Raw genomic sequence first — 27,383 nt, forward strand, 5'->3', positions numbered from 1 at the left:
TGCTTGGGCCCTGCACCCACATGGGAGACCAGGAGGAAGCACCTGGCTCCTGGCTTTGGATCAGCATAGCTCCAGCCTTTGCTGCCATTTGAGGAGTGAAACAATGGAAGACCTTTCTCTCTGTCTCTCTCTCACACTGTCTGTAACTACCTGTCACATAAATAAATAAAAATCTAAAAAAAAAAGTGTGAAATAGTTGGGACAATGTGGTAGCTTCAAAGAATGGCTGTTTTTTGGAGGGTGGGGGCTCAGAGAGGGTAATGGGAGTATTGTGGTTGTGTCTTTGTCTTTGAGATAAGTACAAATTATGTATGAATGAAATGAATTTATGAGATTTGCACTAGAATAATCTAGCAGTATAAAGGGGAGGGGGTGCCATAGGTATACAGATGAAACCAGAGCATGAGAAAACTGCTGGGGCCGGGTGGTAAGTCCATGAGAGTTAAGTGGTAAGTCCATGGGAGTCCCCCCACCCTGCCCATCTCTGTCCCCCTACTCTGTCTCCCCCTCTGTCTCCCCTCTACCCCTTCTGTCTCTGTCACTCTCTCCCTCTCTGCCCCTCTCTCTGCCAGTCTTCCTCTGTCCCCCCTCACTCTTTGTCCCCTCATCTCCACTGTCTTCCCCCCTCTATCTGTCCCCCTCCTTCCCCCCACTCTCCCTCTGTCTTCCTTGTCACTCCCTCCCTCTTTCACTCTGTTCCCTTCTCTCTAACTCCGCCCTGCTCTGCTCCCCATTGTCTGACTCCCCTCTTTCTCTCACTGCCCCCCTTCTGTCCTCTCCTCTCTTTCTGTCCCCCATCCCCTTCTTCCTTTCCCCCTTTCTCTGTTCCCACCTCTCTGTCCCATGTTCTCTCTCTGACCTCCTCTTGCCTGCCTCTCTGTTTCTCTGTGCCCCCCTCTATCTCCTCCCTTCCTCTGTTCTCTCTCCTCTCTTTCTTTCTCTCTCTCTCCCTCCGATCCCCTCAGTCTGGAACATGTTCCCCCATCACCTCCTCTCCCTGTAACCCCCAGCCCTCTTCTCTGTCTCTCTGTCCCCTGCTCCATGCTCCCTTCTGTCTCCCTTCTCTGTCCCTCTTCTCTCTGCTCCCCCACCCCCATCTTTCCTCTCTATCTGTGCCACCCCCCTCTCTTTCACCCCCCTATTTGCCCATCTCTCTAACCCACACAACTCTCTCTTTCAACACCTCTCCCTGTCACTACCCCTTGTCCCTTTTTCTCTCTCTGTCCCCCTCTTCCTGCTCCCCTCTTTCTGCCCCTCCCTCTCCCCACTCTGTCCCCTATCCTTTTTCCTCCCTCTCTCTCTGTCCCCAACTCTTTCTGTCACCTCCTGTGTACTCCTCTCCCTGTTCCCCTACTCTCTCTGTCCTTCTTATATTTTCCACCCTTTCTCCCTTTCACACCCTCCTCTCTATATCCCACTTTCTCTCTGCCCCCTGCTTTGTCTCTCCCCTTTCTCTCTGTACTCGTCTCTCCATTGCCTCCTCTCTCCCTCTTCTCTACCGTCTCTGTATGCCCCCCCATCCTGTCTGTCCCTCCTCTCTCTCTATCACCCCTCTCTGTCCTCCCTTCTCTGTCACTCAGTCCCATTTCCCTTTGTCCCCCACTCGCTCTTCCCCATGCTTTCTCTGTCCTTCCTCTGTCCTCTCTCTGCCCCTACCCTATCTCTGTCCCCCTGTACCTCTGTTTGTCCCCCTCCCTGCCTCAATTGACTCACCAGAGTTGTGTTATGCCACCACACCAATCACTTAATACAGAAAGTTAATGAAGAAGCCACTGGAACTTCTAAGGTAGACTTTTATAATGAGTAGGATTTGCTTAAGCCGGCTAAATTCAGGATCTTTAAAAGAAACAACTGAGATTTTACTTCAGGCTTAACCCTGCTGGGTGGAATCTTATAGAGCATACTTTTACTGTAAAGACATCTTCGGTAAGGAGCTGGATGATTGCAATCACTTAGATGATTCCAGGTGAAATTGGAGGAGAACCCTCTAGCTCCACCCAATCTACCTTTCTAACTGAAGAACTGTAAGCAAATAAAATGATTATTGTTTGAAAGCACACATCCTGGGATGGTTTGTTGTGCCATGATAGGTAACAGATATATTGTGCCTTCATTCCCTATTTCTACATGTGTATAGGGACTATGGTAATTTCTGGCATGCCTGCTACACCATAGGGAAGTCATGTGAAGACAGAATATAGATGGAAGTGCTTTGAGTCCCAAGCAGTCAAATGTGTAATCTATTACCTTCTAAAAGTGTTTTCAAGTAATTTCCAGTGGTTTTCAATGAGAAAAATTTAGCTAACAATAACCACTGTCCTTGAAATACTGCAGAGGTTTTCACTCATTCTCATGTCTTAATTTTTCTGATTTTGCTTTCTCCCCATCTTATAACATAGTAAGTGTGATGCTCTGTGGTCTCTTGAGTAGTATATCTGATCACATACGGCATTTTGTTAGAATTAGGACTAAATATGACACACAGAGTAGACATTAGATAGAATGCTGAGCCTACTGGGTAAGTTTACTCATTAGCCATTTTTCCCCACATTTACCATCTTTTCAAAGAAGTTAAATCTTAATTGACAAGTAAAAACTATATATATATTTATGGCATACAATGTGATGTTTTGCTACATGTATGTCCTGTGGGATGGCATGTGTTACCCCAGATACTTATTTTGTTTCTTTTGTGGTGAGAACACTTAAAATCTCCTCTTCCCACAGCTTTCAAGTGTGCACTGCTAGTGAGCACAAATGTATCACATTAACCTCCTAATATGGTCTTGGCAAAACTCAAAATCCCTCGTAGGTCTGGATTCTGGAGTCAAGGGATAGTCCAAGGTACACAGATTATGTCTGTGAGTGTGGCTTCACTGCTATGTGTGGATTCTTGGAATGGGTTCTAAATTCTAAATTCAAAAGCAAAGCTCATTTGGAGCCTAGTCTTCCTGCCACTCACAAACTTGAAAACAACCTTCCTGATATTAAACCATCTAGGCAATCATTCCAGAACTTATTTCAAAAGTTATATTAATTCTCAATCTAAGGGGATAGGAATTTAAGGGGGAAAGTATTCAACTGGTAATCTCCATATACTTTTACTTTCCTGTTAATAACCTGTGGTTAGATATTATATTCATGAGTGAATAAAAAATTGGCTACAGAGGAAAATTGCAAAGTCCTGGGAGACTGTTTGCCCTGAGTTTGAGACCCTTGTTATCCATGCCTTTCACCTGAACAAAATGTCCAGCTGCTTCCAGTTTTGAAAGGGGTGTTGCAGGTCTGGATGTGTCACCAGCAGTGGCTGGTTTGCCTTGATTCTTTTTGCCAGTGGAGTAATGAATTATAATTCAGTGAGAAGAAAGTAGCGAAGTTTATTAAAGTGCATTCCAAGAGAGGAACAGGCCAGTCAAGAGAGAAGAGCACAGCCCTCTTTCTTCCTGGTTTGGAAGTCTGAGGGGTATTGAGTGGTGACATGGCTGCAGTGCTCATCACCGGTATTTTTGACTGACACTGAGGAGTTGTATACCTCTGTACTTTCTGTGCATGCACTTCCCAGCATGCACTGGGAATGGCCACTGGGGGCAGGAGGCAAAACCATGATGCTAATTATATTATAATGATTGCTTAATGAAGGGCGGTCATTCTAATATCAAATGGGGTCTCACTGGACACGTGCCATAAACTAGAATTTTCTGGTTTGTCTGAATTCTCATTTTATCAGAACACTTTAGCCACAAATTAAATCAGAAGTTAACCACAAGTGGCCAGTCTTTGGTAGACTCAGATAAAGAGTAGGGTCCCTGGTCCTTCCCCCTGGAGGAGGGGCTTATGGTCCTTTCCCAAATCATTCATCTCTCACCTTCTGCATGACAGTTGGAGCTTTTTTCCTATGGCCAGCTTGTACAGGTGCCCCTCACACATTCTGAGGGAGGCATTTTCCCAGGTATTCATGGGTGCACAGTAACTGCAGCCAACAGCAGTATCTGCTAACTGAGCACTGGGCTCAGATGAGGCTCCTGGGCTGGAATGCGAATCGGAGTTCTCACAGTCTAAGGATGTGCTACAGGGAGAAAGCATTATCTCCAACGGAGAGGCTAAAATGGGCATATTAAGAATAGCTTTGCAATAACCACCATCTCTAGCAGAAGAAACTTGGGGAATTAATACTACCTAGTCACACACAGAAACTACACAATCATCTGCTTTCTGAGTTGAAATTTTTAGATTTATTGTAGCATCACTATCAAGCATGCACACTTATCACTATCAAAATCCATATAATTACATGACTGAAACCCAAAGTAAAACATGATGAATATTCCCAGATTGGTTAAAAGGTAATCTTCTAGACATGGAGCCTGGAGGAAATAGGGTGAATATTACTGAATATTTTGTTGACAGGCAGTCACCATTCGGGGCCCTTGGCAAGAACAGCAGAAATGGGAGCTACATGGTGAACTGAGTACAAACAGAACTAATTGGCATTCTGAAGGCCAGAAGCACTATTTCTGCTAGTGACTGATTAGTTATGGGACCCACCGACTATGTAACAGTGCAGACAGAATGGGCAAGGGAGGCAGAACATAACATAAGAAACAACTCCAAAAGTCTACTATAATTGCTATAAGCTATACCTACAGCCCCACCACCCTGAGTACCCCTGTCGTCCCCTCCGCCCCGCCCCCTCACAACACCCTCTCTGGCCCCCCTGGCCTTCTGCTGCTCTGTTTTGTTTCTTCCTCTTTGTCCTGGCTCAGACATCATGGAGCTCTCTTGAGGTGGGGCTACCTGTGTCCCGGCCTGTTTCCTCATGGCCATCATGAGGCTCCGACGCTGACAGGAAGAAGTCACCTATGCCTGAAGGCGCATTCCTTAGCAGGTGGCCCAGTTCCTTCTCATAACATTCAGCTGCTTGCAGTAGATCTCCGTTCAGCTTGTGAGTTAATCCTTGGAGATAATAAGAATTGGGTGCGTTCTGTGGAGGGACATTTCCATCTCTGTTCTTTATTAGGTGTTTCCCCTCTTCATTATCGTTTGTTTTTTTGCCCGCAGGCACGCCCTCTAAGCACTGTTGGACAGTGGTGTGTTCAGACTCCCTGTGATTCTCCTGCAGGTTGCAATAGCTCTGATGGGGTGGTTCTCTCTCGGCATGGGGGAACTCCTGATTGACGGCTGTCTCATAATCTTCTTCTTCCAGGAACTCAGAGAGATTGGAGTATGCACTCAGGGGATTTAGTCCCTTCTCCCTAAGTTTATCCATACAGTCCTTCAGAGATTTCCTTAGTTCTTCAATCTTCTCTCCACCTCCACTTGTTTCAGATTCTCCTGTATCCTGCAATTGCTTGATTTTTGCCCTGTAGCAGAACCCAAGATGGTGATAGACATAGCCATTGTTTGGTGTAGATTCTAATGCCCTTTGAAGCAGCTCAATAGCTTTGTCTAGGTCACTTTTTCTGTAAAAATTGGCCGCACTGCGAAGGACGTCTGTTTGGCAAGGAGCTTTCTCCAGGGCCTCTTTAACAAACTGCTCACCCTCAGCTTCTTTATTCATCTTCTTCAGGGCCAGGCCCAGGAGAACTTTGACATAATGGTTATCAGGACTCAGCTCCATGGCCTGCGTCAGAACTTTGACAGAGAAGTGCTTTGGTGGGCTCTCATCTAGATGGTACATTGCAATTGCCAGCCCAGAGGAGAATTCTGGGTTGTGCGGTTTCTGTTCCAGGGCCTTCTGAAAACACACCTTAGCCCTTTCATGCTTTCCACACTTCAGGCGTGTCCACCCTTCCTCACTGTCGAGCTCAGGACACTCAATACTGTAAGGATTTGAGAACTTCTCACAGGTGCGTTTCACCTTGTCAACATACCTCTGAGCTTCTGAGAGCTGGCCCATGCGGTAGTGGACCCAGGCATAGTTTCCCCAGGTGACCAGGCTCCTGATTTCTGCTTGGCCATTGTGCTCTTGCTGGACTGACTCTTCAGCTAGCCGCAAGCATTCCAGAGCTGCCTCATTTTTGCCATCTAGGTGCTTTATGTAGGCCAACAAGTTGTACATTGTAGCTTTGAACTCGGTGTTTAAAAATTCGATCTGGTTACACACTCTGTCTTCTAGATAACGTGAGATGCTTCCCTCCTTGAATAAGTTCCAGGTGAAATGGCATTTCAGCTGTGGAAGGATTTTCTCCAGGGAAGTCTTGGTGACTTCACTGTTGAAAAAATAAGCTTGGTTATTATCACATGCACTTGTCAAGCATTAAGCACTTTCATGGTTAATTACACATGCCAGCTTGACTGAAGTATGCCCTACATCTGGTTAAAGATTACTTCTGAGTGTGTGTCTGTAAGGATGCTTCTGGAAAAGATTAGCATTTGACTTGGCAGACTGAGTAGAGCAGTTTCCACCCCATGTGGGTGGGCATCATCTAATCCATTAAGGGCCTGAGCAGAACACAAACGTGGAGGGAGGGAGAATTCTCTTTCTCTGACTACTTGAGATGAGACCTCTGTCTTCTGTCTTCAGACAGGGACTTCCACTGAGACTGCCAGCAGCCACTCTGCTGGGTCACAGGCCCTTGGACTTGGGCTTGAAACTATACTGCAAAGATTCCTGCGTTGACAGCAGAGTGCGGGAATCCTCAGCCTCCATCATCTCACGAGCAATTCCTCATCATAAATCTCCATCTATATACCTATCAACAGATGGTCTCTGACTTACAATGGTTTAACTTAATAATGCTTTTGCTTTACGGTGGGTTTTTTGGAATATAACTCCATTATAAGTTAAGGAACATCTGAATTTACGATGGTTTGGCTTCTGTTTTTTTGACTTAATAATGCATTAATTGGATATTAAATACATCTTCAATTTTCAGTATTTTCTACTTACACTGAGCTTACCAGGATGTAACCCCATCATGATGTTGAAGAACATTTGTATATTCTACTATTTCTGTTTCTCTAATTTACCCCTAAGTCTTTTCGGACCGATATTTCCCTCTTGCCTCCTAAATTCATCTATTAAGACAATGGTCTGTGAACATGCCTTACACTGTATAAGCTGATATACAGGAGATGAGGTAAGGTAGATGAAAAGAGACAGCTGCAGTCAGAGGAGCTGAAATCTAAGTCAAATGTCAGTCCTAACATCTTCTAAATGGGTTTATTTAACCATCCAGTGACTCATTCCTGGGCTACTGCTTTTTGCCACTTGATTAGTTGTTAAAGATCTAAGAAAGATAAAAATTATCTTGACTCTCAACCCCAGGAGCTCACAGTCTGGTTATGAGGAGCCATACCAAAAAATGGGAGTCCAGATCTTCCATCTGTTGGTTCACTTCATAAATGGCCACAGTGACTGGAGGTGGACTAGACTGAAGCCAGGAGCTCAGGGCTCCACCTGGGAATCCCACCTGGTGGCAGGAACCCAATTACTCAAGCCATCTTCTGCTGCCTTCTCAGGCACACCGGCAGCGAGCTGGATCACAAGTGGAGCAGGCTGGACTTGAACAAGCACTACAGTAGGGTATGGAAGCATTGCAGACAGCAGCCTAGCTCACCATGCCACATCATTTTAAGTGAATTCATGAATGTACTAAGAGAGCAACAGAGTTCCTTGTGGTTTGGGCAGGGGAAGATGAACATCAGCCTGCAAGTGCCAGGCATTTTCCCAGGTGATTTCCCTCTTTGGCAATTTTTAGCCCTATGGGAGAGGAGCACCCCAATTTGCCCCCTGCATTATCTCTGGGAGAAAGGAGCACCTGGATGTAGACCTCAGCTCAACATAATTCTAAAAGCCCCCCACCATCCCCCTGCCACTCAGACCTCCTCAGGGCAGTGGCTCTAGGCACATCCACACACAGAACACTGCAAAGCCTCTTGTGCAGGCGAGTGGGGACAGGCTGTCAGGTCAGCGCCACTCACTGAGAGTAAATTAATCAGTCCCCTTTCTGCCCTCTATGAGAGATCAATAGGATCTCTCTCCCCCAAGCAATCAACCCCTCAATCCTTTCGCAAAGGCATTTGCTGGGAAAAAAAAATGTTTTCCCTTAGTTTTCCCCAATGCTCTATTCAATGGCATAACTCTAGCAAGTCTATACACATTTATAAAAATCAAGGTAAATGGGGCTGGAGTTGTGGTATAGCAAGTTAAGCCACCACTTGTGATTCCAGTATCCCATACGGGTACTGGGAGGATCCAGCTCCCCTGCCACCACGTGGGAGAACTGGGTAGAGTTCCAGGCACCTGGCTTTGAACTAGCCCTGCCCTGGCCCATGGGAAAGTGAACCATCTTCCCATTCCCTCTTTACAGCTCTGCCTCCCAAATAATAAAAATAAATATTTTTAAAATCCAGTTTACTAAGATTATGCTTGATATACAATAAAACACACACATTCTAAGTGTACAGTTTGAGGAGTTACAATATGTATTTCTACCTATGGAACTCCCACTATCTCCCCATAGGCTATTTCTATCATTTCAAAATATCTTTGTATGCCCTTCTATACAGTTCCCCAGCCTCTCCAGGCAGCCATTGGTCTGCTTTCCATGGTAGACCACTAGTAGACCATAGATTAGATCATTGTCATCAGCATTCACCTTGGCAATCAAAATAAACTGCAAGCTTTGAAAGTTGTTTTCACATAAGAAATGAACAAAATACCCATTTCTAATAATTATTTCCCCCACTTCCCATTTTGAAGTGATCTAATGTTTTAGGGTACAATTTGCTTCTGTGTGAACTGGGTTTGCAGTACTGATTCCATCTCTCACAGTATCTGATGAAAATAAAAACTTCCTCTTAAAATCACAAGAAAGAAGTCTCTGACTTAATCCTTTAAAATGAAACAACAGAAAACCCTGCCAAGAGTAAATTCCCTTAGTTCTGGCTTTGAATCAGCAAACTTTGTGCCTGAGTGAATCTAAACCCTCATGCCAAGTCTCCTTGTCATCTCAGCAACCAGCTCCACACAGCCAACAGTTCTGAGTGTGTACACCAGAAAAAGCCACAGAAATTGAATAAAGATTCATGGATCCATTAGCAGCGAGACAATTCAGGGACATTCTTCCCGCTGAGAAGTGCTGCTCACAGCTGGCAGAATGAGAGTGTGGTTATACAACCTGATTTCACTGACCTCATGACTTCAGTCTGTGTCGCCGCTGTTCTGAAAATCTGGGGAGCAGATGATCTTCAGCAAGCTTCCTGGTGTGCTTCAAGCCAGTACTGAAAGGACTATATAAAGGGGAAGCAGAGTGGGTAACACATCAGCTGACGGTTTCTCCAGTCTCCGAAAGGAAAGAGAAACGAAAGTGAAACTGACTTAAAATCCACAGGAAGACTAAAATGAAACTTAACTTTGAGAGCTATGATAACAGCCTCAGTACCGTTCAACACAATAACCCTGAAACTAGAGTTTGAGAGAATATGAAAGCAATCCCAGGAATCTGTCGGTTTGGGGAGGGACCCAAGAAGCTGCTTTTTTAGTAAAGTCTGTAGAATATTCTGCTGTAGGGATTCTGGTAACACATGATGGAAAAGGATATCTCAAAATACTTTGTAAAACAAATAACACTGTTGTCCAACAGAAGATAATTTGTATCCAGAGACCTGGCTTTAGTCTTCTCTGTTTACCTTACTAGCTCTGGAATTTTCCGGAGGTCAGATCATTGAACCTGAATTTCCTCTGTGCCACAATACTAAACATGGGAAGACAAACTCTGCAGGGATCTCTGAATTACTCAACTCTCTAAATTCTAACACAATACTTTGGTCACCCACCTGTAAAATGAGAAATAGAAATACATGTCGGGAGTGGGGGAGCTTCATAAGGTTAATGGAAAATGGAATTAAAAGACAATGTGAATTTTCAATGAAGCTCCCTCATATTGCTGTTTATATTTATGCTTTTATATTTATGCTGTTATATTTATGCTTTGATCTCTGAAGCAGGAGTGATATCATGCTGACAGATTTTATTTTCATATTTACAATACTTCCAAGTCATGATGTAAATTCCACAGAACCCTGGGAAGTATAGTTCATGGCTGATTTGGTGACAGAGGAATTGCCAGTTAGGAGAAAGGTTCCATCCACCCTAAAGCCTCACAAAATGGACATCCTTACATAGCACAACTGGCCTGATGCTTGGTATTTGCAACCTTGTCTTTTAAGATATCCTGAATTCAGACATTGTTATTATGTACCATGAAAGTAACCTGCTATTTGGAAAAATCTACGTTTCTCGTCGATGTCTGACTTCACATTTGTGTAATAATTTATTATCCTATAGACAATAAAAGTGCATAGCTCTGAAATGAGTAAACACCATAGTTACACACAAGTAAAGAGTGCCCTTGCCTTTGATCCTGGAATTTCGAGAACTTCACATATCACAGATTCATATATCACATTCTTAGATCTTCTTACTCTTCTTTTCCCTGATTGGCAGAAGACTCTAGAAAGGTCTTAGAAATTTTCTGGTTTAGGGGCCAGTAATATGGTGCAGCAGGTTAAGCTGCTGCCTGAGACACTGGCATCCCATATGCACACTGGTTTGAGTCCCAGCTGCTCCACTCCTGACCCAGCTCTCTGCCAGTGTACCTGGGAAATCAGCAGAAGATGGTTCAAGTACTTGGGCTGTGCCACCCATGTGGGAAACCTGGTTGGAGTTCCTGGCTCCTGGATTTGCCCTGGTGCAGCTTCAACCACTGGGAACATTTTGGGAGTGAACCAATGGATCAAAGATTCTCTCTCTCTCTCTCTCTCTCTCTCTCTCTCTCTCTCTGTAATTTTGACATTTAAATAAAAACCTTTTTTAGAAAAATAAATTTAGGGGCTGGCGCTGTGACTCACTTGGTTAATCCTCTACTTGCAGCGCCGGCATCCCATATGGACGCCGATTCTAGTCCTGGCTGCTCCTCTTCCCGTCCAGATCTCTGCTGTGGCCTGAGAAGGCAGTGGAGGATGGCCCAAGTGCTTGAGCCCCTGCACCCGCATGGGAGACCGGGAAGAAGCACCTGGCTCCTGGCTTCAGATCGGCATAGCTCTGGCCATAGCGGCCATTTTGGGGGTGAACCAACAGAAGGAAGACCTCTCTCTCTCTCTCTCTCTCTCTCTCTCTTTCTCACTGTACAACTCTACCTGTGAAATAAATAAAAAAAGAAAAGAAAAATAAATTTAAGGTTTAAGGTGGAATTTATTTTTTTATTTTTACAGTTTATCCAATTCAGAGATAACACACACTTGCGCCCATTGTATTTCTCAAATAAGTGAGACATGACCAAAGGCCTGGGGTTGATATGTATCATCTGCAGGTTCAGTAGCTTCTTTTGCAACTGCAGCTGGAAGAGCACCAAATAAGAAAGAAGAACTGTTTGAGATTTGGTTTCACAACTTTCCAACAAATCCTGCCTCTGATACTTTCTCTAGCCTTAAGTCCTATATCTAGAGCAGCTGAAGGAAGTTCCCCTGCAGAGCTGAAAGCACCTCCTGTAATATCTGTGTATTATTTTCATCTATGTAAGAGGCATAGTGACACTCACACACATACACACACACACACACACAGAGAGAGAGAGAGAGAGAGAGAGAGAGAGAGAGAAAGCAAGTGCGTCCATCTTCTGGCTCACAATAGCCAGGGCTAGGCAAGGCTAAAGTCAGAATCCAGGAACTCCATCTGGCTCTCCCACATGGGTGGCAGGGGCCCAACTGCTTGGGCCATCAGCTGCTGAACTAACAGGAAGCCGGGTCAGGAGTGAAGCAGCCAGAACTCTGATCAGAACAGCACTCTGATATGGGATGCCAGTGTCAATAACAGCAGCTTAACCTGCTGCACTGCAACATCAGCCCCACAAGAAAGTGCAGATTATCATTGATGAGGGGGCTGCACTGTGAATCACAAGGAAATTTTCTTACCTATCAAAGTTAGCGACTTCCCAAAATAAGTAATAGGTGAAATAGTGGCAGAAAGGAGGAACTACAAATATGTTTTCTAGTTGGAAGCTACAGTCCCAAGTTGGCATCCAAGATTGTGCATGTAGTAAGAATTTTAGCACAGGTCTTATTTGTGTATGTGATCAGAATGCTAATACTACTAGGCTTCCAGCTGTGCTGGACACCTATTGGGTAAATCAACTGATCTGGTGGTAAGATAGATGAAAGCTGACCCGAGGAACAAGGTCTGAGCTCTACAAGGAGGCCACAAGCAGAAGGGAGTGAATATTTTTGCTAAGGACTCTGAGGCTAAGAAATAATAAGTACTGGGGGCTGGTGCTGTGGTACAATGGGTTAATCCTCCATCTGTGACGCCAGCACCCCATATGGGCACCGGTTCTAGTTCCAGCGGCTCTACTTCCAGTCCAGCTCCCTGCTATGGCCTGGGAAAGCAGTGGAGGATTGCCCAAATGATTGGGCCCCTGCACCCACATGGGAGACCAGGAAGAAGCACCTGGCTCCTGGCTTCAGATCAGCACAGCTCCAAAAGTTGTGGCCATTTGGGGGGTGAACCAACAGAAGGAAGACCTTTCTCTCTGTCTCTTCCTCTCACTGTCTGTAACTCTACCTCTCAAATAAAATAAATAATAAAAAATTTTTAAAAAGAAATAACAAATACTATCTGGAATCAAGATATATATGAAAGAAATTCTCATCCCTTCATGATTGCTAACATTCTTGGGGACATCCTTGGCAAGTGTTATGGTTGAAACAGAATTTGCCTTCCCAATGAATGCAGATACTTATGTTAATGGTTAACATATTAATGTTTGGTGGGTTGAGGGTAGATCCTGGATCTGAATGTAATATCTGAAGATGGGACTTTTGGAAAGTGATGAGGTTGTTGCTTGTATAGAGCACCATGATCAAATCATGATGGCTTCAACAAAGAGATACATGCATGGAGAAAGAGCATGACTCCTGTTTCTCTGCTTCCTGGCTTGCTGTGTGACCATCCTTCTGCCATTCCCCAGCCTTAGCAGATCCATAAACCACTGAGTTTATTCGATCTTGTATTGTGAACCTTCGACCTACAAGCTGAACTATACTTTCTTTTAAAAATAGCTCCTCTCCAGCATTTTGGTAACAAAAGTAATTAAATTTGATATTTAATTTGGCAATTAAAGTAACAAAAAGCTGGCTAATGAAGCATGGATGTAACTACCCTGAAGGGAAAAATCAAATACTGAGAATGCTGAGATGTACTGAAGCAGTTTTGCTGGCAGTGGACACTGTTGGATGCGGGTGCTGGGGCAATACAAATAAGATATGGACAAATAATTCTAGCACATTGTTCATCAGCACCTCAGAAGCACATATTCAGACCTTGTTATTTACCTAGGTGGCCGTATGAGGAGAGTCAAATGTCATGCACTGGGAGAAATGGTTTGGAGGCAGGCATTTATGAGTCAAGTTCAATGAATATGATTCTATTTGTTATCCCTAGATATTGAGAATTCAGGACCCATTAGCTACATATATAATTTTATTATGTTCCAATAATTTAACTTTTAATCTTCAAGTAACCACTACATGTAATATATCATACACGTTCACTTCTCTATGCTTTCTACCTTTATCCCTCTCACGGCCTTTTTCCAGCAAGGATTTGGTGGCATGATGGGCAAGGAAAAGATGACATCACCTGGTGTACCTTCTTCAACACACACAGGTATAGGTGGTCCTATCTCAAGGTCATTGCACCTGCATACCCTACCTTTCACTCAGACCACTCCTAGTTTTCCTGCCTAGAAACAAGATCCAATAAGTTATTCAGGAAAAATGAACCAGATCTTCCCTTGAAACATAAGCAGTCTAACCCAGTACAATGGAATGGCTTGACCATTTCATCTGGTCTGATTTGCATTTTCCCACCAGAGACATTTGGAAAAAAAAAAAAAAAACAAGAAAGATTTCAAGTTTATTTTCTCTTTCTAGTATTTATTTAATATGGAAGGCTCTCCAGCATGTCTTTGGATTGCCTACAGGATGGGGCATAAGACATAATCTACAAAACTTCATTTCCCATGATAAGAGATCAGAAGAGAGAATATGATGAAGTATAGATATAATGGAGAGAAAGGCAAAAGCCCACTCAACGTCAGTGTGGGAGCAGGGTGTTTATGTGCACACAGGTACATGGGGATGTGTTTCAAGGTATAAAATGAAGTCCTGGACTCTCAAGGCTGCACAGTTTGTTTTTATTAAATTCAGTGGTTACAATGTTTGATTAGTTATTAGTCTAAGCACTTACAGTAATATATCAGTAGCTGAGCCCGAACGACTCAAAGGGATAGAAAAATTACAGATAAATCAGAACACTGCTTTATACTTCATCATATCAAAGTTATTTATTTATTAAATCCATGACTGCATTCAGGAATACAAATAGTATTTATGCAATACTATTTGTAATACATAAAATATGGACTTTTTACTTGAAAAATGTTGAATGGTATAGATGTCTTACTTGCTTAACAAAAAAATGTTTATAAATGAAAAATTTAATCTAATTCCAACTATCAAACATTTCTCAATGGAGAGGATAGTGGATGATTCCAAGCTGGATCAGCTGATCATTTTGGTACACACCAACATTGACATCTAGTTCATGCCGTGTCTTCCTGTAAAATGTCCATCACCTCAAGCATATTATGAATTTTGTTATTTTTCCCAAAGATTTTCAGAATTAAAAGAAGTGTTTATATCACCCACCACACAACATTCCTAATGGGAGCACCTCCACCCCCCGCTGCCATTACCACTGTCATTTTCTAAGACTTTCCTCTAGGCCTTTAATCACCAAGTCATTCTCCCATTTAACTGCTTGTATAGCATCTCAAAGCATTTTTCTAATCTGGGATTTTTTTCTTTTTTAATTTTATTTTAGTTTTTAATTCATTTTTACTGGATTCAATATTATTTGTAGATACAGTTCCAAGAACACATTGATACTGTTTTCCTCCATCCCCTCTTTCCCTCTCACCCTCCTTCTTTCCCCTTTCCTTTTTCTTCTTTTTTATTTTTGAGATACATTTTAAATATACATTATAGTAAAAAGGCTTAATACTTCACCAAATAAGAAGTTTAACAAGTAAAAAGCAAAAAGACCCTAGTTTAGTGGAATATAGACAATGGCTATAAACAATAATTGAATGGAAAAATGACCATTCCATCCATTTACATTGAATTTTAAAGTAGTCACAGATCATCAAAATACAGTAGTATAACATTCTTAACCATTGGTTTCACAAAGTTACAAAGTTTACAAAACTATATTTGGAGAAATACGGATATGTACAGACTTTTTATCTTTTTTTCTTTCTTTCTTTCTCTCTTTTTTGTTTGTTTTTTAAATTTTGGATCCCACATATAAGGGAGAACATGCAGTATTTGTCTTTCTGGGCCTGGCTTATTTCACTCAACATGAGGTCCTCCATTTGAGTCCATTTTGCTGCAAATAAATGGTAGCATTTTTAAACAAGGCAAGTCTTCTTCTTACAAAAAAAATTCTGAACAGTGGCTCAAAAAGTGGAAATGTCTCCAAATTATAATCTACACAGATAAGCTCACATTCATTTTTATTTCTCTTTTGCTTATTCTTTCCTATCCCTATTGGGGGGACATTGTTTCATCCCACACAAGTTTTAAAGAACTATTTTATTGTGGTGTCTGTATTATTGTACAGAATCCCCTTTCCTTCTTCACATGCTGTATTTCAATGACAGAGAGGGCAGAGTGGGAGAGATAGCCCCCTACGTGTCCCAAATGTCTCACACTGTGGCTGTCTGGTCAAGTTGCTTCTCCTAGCTCACTTGGCTTTCTGCTCTCAGTTTTCCAAACTATGCTGTCACCTCAATTATTGGAACAGCTGATCTCACTTGTAGGACCCTCTCTATCTTGAAAACCGGCCCACAAGGAGGAATAAAGAGGCAGAGGCATAAGAGAGAGCGAGGATATTGATCCCTATCTAGACCTGACTTGCTCAGTCTTTTGATAGGTAATTGTCTATGCAGGATCAGGATCTAAAATGATGCCAAAGGATAGAAAAGTACCACAAATGTGAGGGAGCTGGCTTCTTTATACTAACACAGAAACAAACCCAAGGCACCATTCCACTGAAGATAACTAAGAGATGTCATAGTAAGAACTGTATTTAAGAGGTCAAATGGAAACTCCCTTTACCAAGTCTTTGGACCTGCACCCCCGCCCCCCCCCCCCAATCTAGTTCTTGTCCCAGAACTCCTTAGGATTCTCCATGATCCAGCAATTCAGGTGTTAATCCCTGACACAGCACACTTCCCCCACGGCCCTGATCCGGTCTATGACGTTTTTCTTAGTCCACGGTTATACCATACCAGTTGTTGAATATATTGACATATCAAGTTAGTTGAGGCATTTCAGCTCCCTTCCAGCACTAACTCTAGGGGGACCATATTGCTATTCCTCATTCCTTGTCTCCTCTAAGGATGCTGAAGGGAGGAGGTTTCCAGGCCCCAAGCCCCTCTCAGCATCTTCACCTGCCTGCTGCATGTCTCCATTCAACTCCTGGAGAAACGCCAGGATACACAAAGCCTCAGCATCTGCCTCATTTTTGGAAAGCCGTTTTTTTACAATATTTTCCAGTTTGCATTTCATCTTCTCTCTCTCCTTTGAGTCCTTGTTTATTTTCACACCTTCCATGTAATGGTGGATGGCTCTGTCTTCACACTTCATTTGATACAGCTGAAAATTGCCATACCGCAGGTGGAGCACTTGTTTCGATATGGGAGTAAGCTCTTGGCTGAATGCTTTTTGGAAATAATGCTCTGCTTCCTCATGCTGATCTGCTAGAGCATAGAGGCCGGCCAGGTAGGAAGCAACACGGAAGAGATTTCCATTGGACTCTGCTTTCTTGAAATGATCCACAGCTTGTCCTATCAGTTTCAGTAATTTCTCTCTTCTCCTGTACACTGTATTCTCTACCATATTCAGTTCTTGGGTGATTTTTAACTTATAGCAGCATGCAATGTGGTAATGGAGGTAGGTGTTGTCTGGCATGTGCTCCAAAGCCTTTGTAAGCAGTTCTATGGCTTTGTCCAGAGCACGTTTATTTCGATAAAGCTTTGCTGCACTGCGAAGTACATCTGTTGCCCCTGGGGCTCCCTCCAAGGCTTCTTCCACTAACCTCTCGCCTTCTCCTTCTTCTAAATTCATCTTCTGAAGTTTCAGAGCCAGGAGGACTTTCACATACTGGTTGTCACAATTCAGCTCAATGGCTTTCCTCAGAGGTCTGATGGGGTTCTGAGACAGTGTCATGTTATCCAGACGATAGCTTATGATGGCCAGCCCAGAGGAGAATTCTGGGCTCTTTGGGTTCTTTTCCAGAGCCTTCTCGAAACACACCTTCGCCCATTGAATTTGATTTTTTCCACACTTCAACCTTGTCCACCCCTCCTCACAATCCAGCTCAGGACTCTCAATTTTATAGGCACTGGAAAACTTCTCGCAGACATGTTTCACCTTGTCTACGTACGTCTGAGCTTCTGAGAGCTGGCCCATGTGATAGTAGACCCAGGCAAAGTTTCCCCAGGTGACCAGGCTTCTGAGTTCTGCTTGGTCAGCGTGATCTTGCTGGATGAACTCTTCAGCTTGCCGTAAGCATGCCAAGGCTGCCTCATTTTGGCCTCTGCAGTGCTTTATATATGCCTGTAAATTGCACATTGTGGCTCTGAATTCACTATTCTGAAACTCAGACTGATTAAACACCCTGTCCTCAAAATCATCTAAGGAATTTTCTCCCTCTAGCAAGTTCCAAGTGAAATGGCACTTTAGTTGCTGTAGATTACTCTCCAAGGACTTCTGAGTGATCTCACTGTAAGGAAAGATAGAAATATGAACAGCTTGAGACAGCACAGATTCATTGGTCACACCCCAAATGGCCGCTACGGCTGGTGCTGCACCAATCCGAAGCCAGGAGCCAGGTGCTTCCTCCTGGTCTCCCATGCAGGTGCAGGGCCCAAGCACCTGGGCCATCCTCCACTGCCCTCCTGGGCCACAGCAGAGAGCTGGACTGGAAGAGGAGCAACCGGGACTAGAACCTGGAACCCATGTGGAATGCAGGCACCACAGGCAGAGGATCAACCAGGTGAGCCACAGCACCGGCCCTCTCTGTAACTTTGCCTTTCAAATAAATAAATAAATCTTAAAAAAAAAATGTAGACTCATGTTTATTGCAGCACCATACACAGTGCCCAGATAGGGGCTAAACCTAGGTGTCCATCAATGAATGGACAAAGCAAATCTGGAATGTGTGTGTGTGTTGTGTGTGTGTGTGTAATGAAATATTATTCAGCCATAAAAGAGAATGAAATTCTGTTGTGTGCTGCAGCTCAGTTGTGTGGGGAGCAACTCGGACTAGACTAAGTTACTGGAATTAAGACTTATTCTATGCATCTGCTCTCCCACAATATGGCTCTGGGAGAGGAGTAAACAGCTTCTACGCAGCTGCCTCCAGTTCGACCAATAACCTGCAGGAGCTGATCCTGATTGGAGGAGAGCAGCGTGCTCGGCGTGTGGGTAGCAGAGTTGGGATTGGTGGAAGAGGACCATAAAGGAGGAGAGAGACAACATGCATCAGGAACATCCGGATAACATCTGAGCAGCCCCCAAGAGAGCCGGCCAGCGGTGTGCCGCTCCCCCGCGGAAGTGGGGAAAGTGGCAGGGGGAACCGCCCCTCCACGGAGGTGGAGGGATCGGCAGCCAACCCGGGAAGGACCAGCAGCAAACCCGGGAAGGGCCAAGCAGACAAAAGAACAGCGCAGGGTTTAGTGTCATTCCTCCACGAAGAGGGGGAGTGACATAATGGTGCCGTGACTCAGATACGAAGCCTAGGAGGGATAATGGTGCCGTGACTCAGATAGGAAACCTAGGAGGGAAGAAGCGGGAAGAAGTGGGAAAATACCAGAGAGAGAGATTAGAGAGAGCCTAGGGAAAAGCCGGACAGAAAAAGTGCCAGAAGAAGTTAGGATTGAAAGCGAAAGTGAAAGCTGGAAGAAACATAGACGTGGATACGGACTATGGCGGGGAAGTTAGGAGAAATCTATGGTTGAAAGTGAAAGTGAAAGCTAGAAGAAACTTAGACTCGGATACGGACTGTGGGGAGAAGCCAGGAGAAATGAGAGGGGAATATTGTTGGAAGAAAAGTTAGGAAACATACCGGGTAGAGAAAAATATGTTAGGGAGGATGAAGCCGCGGGGGCAGGCCGAAGCGGAGATGTAAGCTAGGTTGGGATTCGTCAAGTCAACCCCGGGGAGCAAAAGGTGAAAAACTAAAACCAGAAGCAGAGACGTAAGCTAGGTTGGAATCCGTCAGATTAGCCCGGGGAGCAAAAGACGGGAAGCCAAACCGAAAGGCGGAGACGTAAGCTAGGTTGGATTTCGTCAGGTTAGCCCAGGGAACTTAGACTGAAAACCGAGAAGCAGAAACCTGAGCTAGGCCCTGATTCGCGGAAGCCCCCGCGCACAGAGAAAGCGCGCGGGGCACAAGCGGAGAGAGCGCACGGGGCGCGAGTAGATAGGAAGTGCGGGGCTGGCGCGGAGGCCGTGGTGTGGGCACGAAGGGCGCGGAGACCATAGAGTGCAGAGCGCGCGCGAAGCTGGGAAGCCGCACAGATAAGAGAAGCGCGGGCTGAAGCCGCGCAGAGCCGGGAAGCCACTGCGGGGCGAGGCGCCAAGAAGTCGCCTCAGGGTGGGTGCCGGGAAGCCGCGGGGATAAGAGAAATAGAAGTTTAGAAGTAAAATGAGAGAAATAGGAATGCTGGCAGATAGAAGTAAAATAGGAGAGATAGGAATACCCGGAGATAGAGAAATAGAGAAAAATAAGGCCTCCCCACAACATGGCAATGAGAGGGCTTGGATTCGGTCTGCCTGATTAGGCGATAAGCACCTGCAGGCAGAATATCCGCTGCAGGTCACCGAAGATAGGCACGAATCAACACCAATAAGTCTCCCCACAATACGGCAATGAGAGAGCTTGGATTCAGTCTGCCTGATTAAGGCGATAAGCACTTGCAGGCAGCTCGAGCAGAGCGTGCACTGCAGGGCACCGAACACAGGCATGCATCAGCGCCTAAAAACCTCCTCACAACATGGCAAAGAGAGGACCCGGATTTGGTTTGCCTGATTGGTAGGGCTTGTAAGCACCTGTGGGCAACTCTAGCAAGCAGAGCAGAGTGTGTGCCGCGGGGCACCGAAGACAGGCGCGTATCAACGCCAAAAAATAAAAAGAAAGGGGGAACTGTGGGGAGCAACTCGGACTAGACTAAGTTACTGGAATTAAGACTTATTCTATGCATCTGCTCTCCCACAATATGGCGCTGGGAGAGGAGTAAACAACTTCTACACAGCTGCCTCCAGTTCGACCAATAACCTGCAGGAGCTGATCCTGCTCCTGATTGGAGGAGAGCAGCGTGCTCGGCGTGTGGGTAGCAGAGTTGGGATTGGTGGAAGAGGACTATAAAGGAGGAGAGAGACAACATGCATCAGGAACATCCGGATAACATCTGAGCAGCCCCCGAGAGAGCTGGCCAGCAGTGTGCCGCTCCCCCGCGGAAGTGGGGAAAGTGGCAGGGGGAACCGCCCCTCCACGGAGGTGGAGGGATCGGCAGCCAACCTGGGAAGGACCAGCAGCAAACCCGGGAAGGGCCAAGCAGACAAAAGAACAGCGCAGGGTTTAGTGTCGTTCCTCCATGAAGAGGGGGAGCAACAAGATGGAACTGCAGTCCATTATGTTAAGGGAATAAATCAGGCACAAAAAGAATTTGAGAGTGAATATACATGAAATATATCCATTAGTTTCATAGCTCTAAAGCAAATCCAAGGCAAATGATTAACTTAAAAGTGAAATTGGCATGGGGGGGTTGGCATTGTGATGCACAGGATTAAGTTGCTGGTTGGGTCACTAACAGCCTCTATCAGAGTGCTGGTTCAAGTTCAGGCTACTCTGCTTCCCATCTAGCCTTCAGCTCATGCAACCTGCAAGGCAGCAAATGATAGTTCCAGTGTTTGGACTCCTGATACCCACATCTGAATGGAGCTCCTGGCTTTGGACTGGCTCAGCCCTGGCTTTTGCAGGCATTTGCCAAGTGAATCAACAGATAGAAAATTCTCTCTCTCTCTCTCTCTCTCTCTCTCTCTCTCTCTCTCTCTTTCTCTCTCTCTCTCTCTTTCTCTCTCTCTCTCTCTCCCTCCTCCCCCCCCAGTCTGCCTTTCAAGTAAATGAAAAACAAACAAAAAAAAAAAACAAAGAAGTGGGGCTGGTGCTGTGGTGTAGTGGGTAAAGCCACTGCCTGCAGTGCTGGCATCCCATATGGGCGCCGGTTCAAGTCCCAGCTGCTCCACTTCCAATCCAGCTCTCTGCTGTGGCCTGGGAAAGCAGTAGAAGATGGCCCAAGTCCTTGGGCCCCTGCACCCCATGGGAGACCCAAAAGAAGCTCCTGGCTCCTGGCTTTGGATTGGCACAGCTCAGGCCACTGCAGCCATCTGGGGAGTGAGCCAGAGATGGAAGACCTCTCTCCCTCTGCGTTTGCCACTCTGTAATTCTGACTTTCAAATAAATAAATAAATAAATCTTTAAAAAAAACCAAAGAAGTAAAATGGACTTTTGCAGGGAGTGGGATTGCTATTCTGAGTACACCATTAACAATAGCTTCCAAAAAGAAAGCCTGTGTTACATAACACTTTTACATAAAGCCCTAACTCAATCCTTCCAAACAAGAGAAAAAGGACAGACTTTATGGGCAATCCCCCAGATTCATATTTAAGTGAGGCCCCACTGATTAAACACCCCTCTCTGCCCACTTCAGTCTCCAACTTCAGCTTTTTGACGAGATTAGATATTTTCAGCAACATCACAACACAAGGGAGAACTTTACCTCATGACGATGGTGCAATTCTCTGCTTTCAGGAGGACTGCTGTTCAGGCTGCTGGACTCCTGAGAAACCCTTCTCCTCTGCCTGCAACAAATGCTAAGAAGACCTCTATTTAAGGGAGCATCTGCATCCTGTCCCTTGTTTCCCCCACAGTGGAATTTACAGAGGAGAAACTGAAACTGGAAAGTGAAACCCTCAGTATTCTTAACTGAATGCAGCTTGCTAGCCAAGCTCTTCCCAGAGCAGTTTTGTGCAATGAGTCAGAACATGCTTTTTTTAGAATGTCCTGATGCCCTTGGTTTGTGACACTAAGGTAGTCCAATCCAAAGGGCATTTTGACAAAGCATCCTGCCTCATTATTGAACTGTTAACCTCATCCTCCCCGTGCCCCAGCCTCACCCACCTCGTGGCCCAAAATTACCTAACACCCTAGGGCTGCATGCAAAAATATGGGTTGAACAGGTTCAGGGCTCAGGACTGGCATTGAAGCAGCAGTGGCCATGGCTCTTGGGGCATCTAAGGTACTCCTCTGAGACTGTGGGCCAATGCCAATCCAGATTCAACTGGTAAGACTGTCCCAGAGTTCAGATAGGCCTCCCTTGCCGCTAAGGAGGCCTGTGTCTATGCACCACTAGGCAGGACTTCAGGGGAGCACACAGAGCTGGAGAGCATCCAGCAGAAGCGGGAGCCATTGGTGGGGCTCAGGCTCCCAAGGGGAGGAGCTCGGTGTGGCCACCAGCAAGGGGGTAGAGTCTGGGGGCCAATAAGGGCCATATCACCTTGCTCCACAACTAGAAAATGGCATCAGGCAGCAAGAAGTTCCACAACAATTCAAGATCCCATTCTGGAGCATGAACTTCTGCAGAACATGCCCAAGGAGATTGCCTGCTTCCTGGACAAGGAGGAGGAATTGAACCAGACAGCCCTGACCATGTGGGACTACCTGGGGGAGACGGAAGAGCAGGACCTGGTAGTGCACTGTGCCTTTTCACGTCTGTATTGAGTTTACCATCTCAACGTGGCACAGGCCTTAAGGCAATTTCTACAGAGCTTTAGCCTCCCTGGAAAGGCCCAGAAAGAACATGGATCTTCCAATGAGCACTGGGGTTTTCCAGGTTAGAGACACATGATGCTGTCCTTTGCAGAGATCATGCTAAACACCAGCCTTCATTGTCCCAGAGTCCTGGACAAGTTGGGTCTGGAGTGTTTTGTGGTAAGGACCAGCATATCAATGAAGATGGGGACCTCCCTTGGGAGCAGCTCAGAGACCTCTACTACACATCTGAAAGGAGCCCTTCAAGAGTCTAGGGAGTGAGGAGAAGCAACTGATCCACTCCTGTTTCAGCTCGGACCAGGAAGGCTGACTCCCTAAACTGGGGAGGGGGTGAAGAATGGCAGCAGTGCTGGCTCACAAATACTTCAAGGGGCCCCTAGGAATCATTGCCTGGAGAATCCTAGCACCCAGGAGGTGGATGACCTCACTTCTTTGAGCTTTACACCCTCAACAGCAAGGGCCACTTCATCAAAGACTGCCAAATAGAGGCTGACACCCAGTTGGTTGAGGGGAGCCTCCTGGGGTACTAGACCTCACCCTGCTGGCTGTGAACATGGATCCCTTCTATGATTTGCTGGTGGTGAGATAGAAGTGCATCTTCATCAGGAAGCAACAGGAGCCGCTCTGATCCTTTGCTCCCAACTCCATTATTTATTGTGGAGCCTCCCTGCCTTGTAGCCAGGACTCGGCTCTAGAGCTATAGACATTTGTGGTTTCCTCATTTGGAAAATTCACCACTTCGAGCTCTTCTCCATTATTGGTAGTTAACATGTTGTTTGCAATCATATTAATTATTTAATAACTAAAAAAAGCACTGGTTGAATGCATGTTTAGAAGCATTGGCACTGTGTCAGTCTACTGGGTTTGAAACCAGGCTCTATTTCTATATTGTGGAACTGGTGAAGTTATTGAGTATCTCTAGTCTCTTCTGTGAATTGGGACTAATACTACTACCACTCATTCAGAGTGGCATTAGGAAGATTAAATGGGTGAATACATAAAACATTCTTGGAGTGCTACTGGTGCCTAATAATTAAATATTAGTTTTTATTAGAATCAATAACCAGGATCATTAACCAAAGAGACCAGAGAAGAAACTCCCAGTGTTTACCTTCTTTTTATTATTATTATTTTTGACAGGCAGAGTTAGAGAGTGAGAGAGAGAGAGACAGAGAGAAAGGTCTTCCTTCCGTTGGTCCACCCCCCAAATGGCCACTACAGCCGGTGCGCTGCGCTAATCCAGAGCCAGGAGCCATGTGCTTCCTCCTGGTCTCCCATATGGGTGCAGGGCCCAAGGACTTGGGTCATCCTCCACTGCCTTCCTGGGCCACAGCAGAGAGCTGGACTGGAAGAGGAGCAACCAGGACAGAACCAGCGCCCCAACCAGGACTAGAACCTGGAGCACCGGTGCCACAGATGGAGGATTAGCCTAGTGAGCCGCGGCGCTGGCCAACTTTTTTTTTTTTTTAAAGATTATTTATTTATTTATTTATTTGAGAGGTAGAGTTACAGACAGTGAGAGGCAGAGAGAGAGAAAAAGGTCTTCCTTCCATTGGTTCACCACCCAAATGGCCACAACTTTTGGAGCTGCGCTGATCCAAAGCCAGGAGCCAGAAGCTTCTTCCGGGTCTCCCATGTGGGTGCAGGGGCCCAAGCACTTGGGCCATCTTCTACTGCTATCCCAGTACATAGCAGAGAGCTGGATTGGAAGAGGAGCAGCCAGGACTAGAGCCACCCACATGGGATGCTGGCGCCTCAGGCGCAGGACTAACCTACTGCACCACGGCGACGGCCCCCAGTGTTCACCTTTTTTTTTTTTTTGACAGGCAGAGTGGACAGCACATCACGCTGATCCGAAGGCAGGAGCCAAGTGCTTCTCCTGGTCTCCCATGTGGGTGCAGGGCCCAAGGACTTGGGCCATCCTCCACTGCACTCCCGGGCCACAGCAGAGAGCTGGCCTGGAAGAGGGGCAACTGGGACTAGAACCCGGTGTGCCGATGCCGCAAGGCAGAGGATTAGCCTATTGAGCCACGGCGCCAGCCAGTGTTCACCTTTTTCTGAACTTTAGCTCCTAGAATATTCCTATCATGATCACTAGCCTGAACCAAACAATGACTAATATCTATTTTCCTGGTTTCCCTCAGTATACAACATTTTAAATCTCTGCATATCACTTTAATATTTGGCAACCACACATCACAATGTACAACCATAGGAGTCCTTGCTTTTTTCTTATATATACCCATAATCACAAAGGGATTAAATTGTACATGGACCCAAGAGGAAAAATGATACTAGCTCTGGTTGTTTCTTTGAGATTACACAGAGAGCTCAGGTGGAGCATATACTCCAACAAAAATGTGGCTGCTGAGGTAAATTATTCAGTCTTAGAGAAAGTTATTGTCCATTTTTCTGCCTACATTGGATGGGGTGGCAACAGACTGCACTTCAAAAAATCCTGCACCCCCTGATTAGGATATACCACTGAGCCTATCCAACTGGGAAGTCCTAATTTCTAAGTCTCACTCTGGAGTTACAAGTTACAAGTTCTGTTATGCTTTTATAGAAATGTGTGTTAGGTGTGCAAGAAATGCTGAAATGGGAAATTAGATAAGCTATGGTTTTGGCTTGGTTTTGTTGTTAGGAATTTGCCTTTAAGGAGACTATTGGGCCGGCGCCGCGGCTCACTAGGCTAATTCTCCCCCTTGTGGCGCCGGCACACTGGGTTCTAGTCCCGGTCGGGGTGCTGGATTCTGTCCCGGTTGCCCCTCTTCCAGGCCAGCTCTCTGCTGTGGCCCGGGAGTGCAGTGGAGGATGGCCCAAGTGCTTGGGCCCTGCACCCCATGGGAGACCAGGAGAAGCACCTGGCTCCTGGCTTCAGATCAGCGTGGTGCGCCGGCCGTAGCGCGCCGGCCACTGGAGGGTGAACCAACGGCAAAAGGAAGACCTTTCTCTCTGTCTCTCTCTCTCTCTCTCTCACTATCCACTCTGCCTGTCAAAAAAAAAAAAAAAAAAAAAAGAGAGAGAGAGAGAGACTATTGGATGGAACTGTTTCAATCTTAGAAGCAAAAGGGAGAAGCACAGAGAAGGGTTTCACCTGCAGTCATTGTGTTTTGAAGTTCCTAGAGATAACCGGTTTATTTGTCAGAAAGGAGAATGACCAGCGCATATGTATGATGTTACCCAGCAGGAATGCATCAGCTGACCTGGCAGCTGGGTTAGTGTGAGGATGTGCGGTGTGCTTGTGAAATCGAAACTGGGAAGGGAATCTAGCTTTCTCCTGCTGCTATTCCTATTTTGAGAAAAATGAAACTTATGCAGTGAAAGCTCTGCCTACTCAGGTTACCACAAGAATTTAAGTGTCTTCTCTCTAGAACATAGGCCTTCGGCTGGCACTGTCTCAGCCTGGACTAAAGGTGGGGGCTTGCTTGCTGTTCCCAGAATGAGGAAAGCCACCTTGAGTGGCTCTGTCAGCCAAGGACAGTAGAGTGCTATACTGCTCATGTTGGATCAGCAACCAGCAGAATCAGCACCAGCTAGGAACTTGTGAGAAAAGCAAATGCCAAGGCCTCTTTTAGACCAGTTAAATCAAGTTCTAGCTGTGGCACCGAAAAGTCTATGTGTTAATAAACCTTCCAGATAATTCTAACGTGTGCCAAAGTCTGAGAACCATATGATATATTAAAATACATGTGAAAGGGCCGGTGCCATGGCTCACTTGGCTAATCCTCCACCTGGGATGCGGCGCCGGCATCCCATATTGGTGCTGGGTCCTAGTCCCAGTTGCTCCTCTTCCAGTCCAGCTCTCTGCTGTGGCCCAAGTTCTTGGGTGCCAGCACTCATGTTGCAGACCAGGAAGAGGCACCTAGCTCCTGGCTTTGGATCAGCATAGTTCCGGCCATGGTGGCCATTTGGGTGGTGAACCAGTGGAATGAAGACCTTTCTCTCTGTCTCTCTCTCTCTCACTGTCTAACTCTGTCAAATTAAAAAAAAAAAGTGAAAAAATTTTACGCCGGTGAAATTAAGCGCTATATTTTTACCTTGAAATTTTCTAAAAGCTTACCATCATTTTTATTCTGTGTCTAGATAAAGAATGTTTGACTAAAGTTTTGATCATCTAGAAGACCTGGTAGATGCCTAGTTCAATAATAGTCATACCTTAGTGCCCCAATGTGATTTCTTGATTGCCACAATGGCCTATAATTTGGGAATAATGTGTTTCTATTCTATTAGTATTCTCTTTTGCATTCATTCACAAGAGACATATGTTCCAAAATGGCTCTCTTTGGAGATAGGGCCTGTTAAGAGAGAGTTAAGGTTAAATGAAGTCATATGGGTCAATGAGGCTATATGGGCTAGTAGTGGTATATTAGGACACCAGTGTGAATTTGACAGCATTAATGTCCTTATACAAAAAGGAAGA

General features: G+C 45.3%; 2 protein-coding genes across 2 annotated transcripts; both read right to left on the reverse strand.

The window, feature by feature from the left end:
• Positions 1–4,209: 4,209 nt before the first annotated feature.
• IFIT3 (interferon induced protein with tetratricopeptide repeats 3) lies at positions 4,210–9,411 on the reverse strand. Its single transcript, XM_008270166.4, has 2 exons — positions 9,137–9,411; positions 4,210–6,209 (listed from the first exon to the last, which is right to left on the reverse strand). The coding sequence occupies exons 1-2, from the start codon at positions 9,139–9,141 to the stop codon at positions 4,760–4,762; spliced, it is 1,455 nt and encodes a 484-aa protein (XP_008268388.3). The 5' UTR covers positions 9,142–9,411; the 3' UTR covers positions 4,210–4,759.
• A 4,763-nt stretch (positions 9,412–14,174) lies between these two features.
• On the reverse strand, positions 14,175–22,173 carry IFIT2 (interferon induced protein with tetratricopeptide repeats 2). The gene is made up of 2 exons (XM_002718372.5): positions 21,909–22,173; positions 14,175–17,848 (listed from the first exon to the last, which is right to left on the reverse strand). Exons 1-2 carry the CDS (start codon positions 21,911–21,913, stop codon positions 16,435–16,437), a joined length of 1,419 nt encoding a protein of 472 aa, XP_002718418.3. The 5' UTR covers positions 21,914–22,173; the 3' UTR covers positions 14,175–16,434.
• Positions 22,174–27,383: the final 5,210 nt, after the last annotated feature.

This window comes from Oryctolagus cuniculus, chromosome 15 (assembly GCF_964237555.1).
Source record: "Oryctolagus cuniculus chromosome 15, mOryCun1.1, whole genome shotgun sequence".
NCBI lineage: Eukaryota > Metazoa > Chordata > Mammalia > Lagomorpha > Leporidae > Oryctolagus > Oryctolagus cuniculus.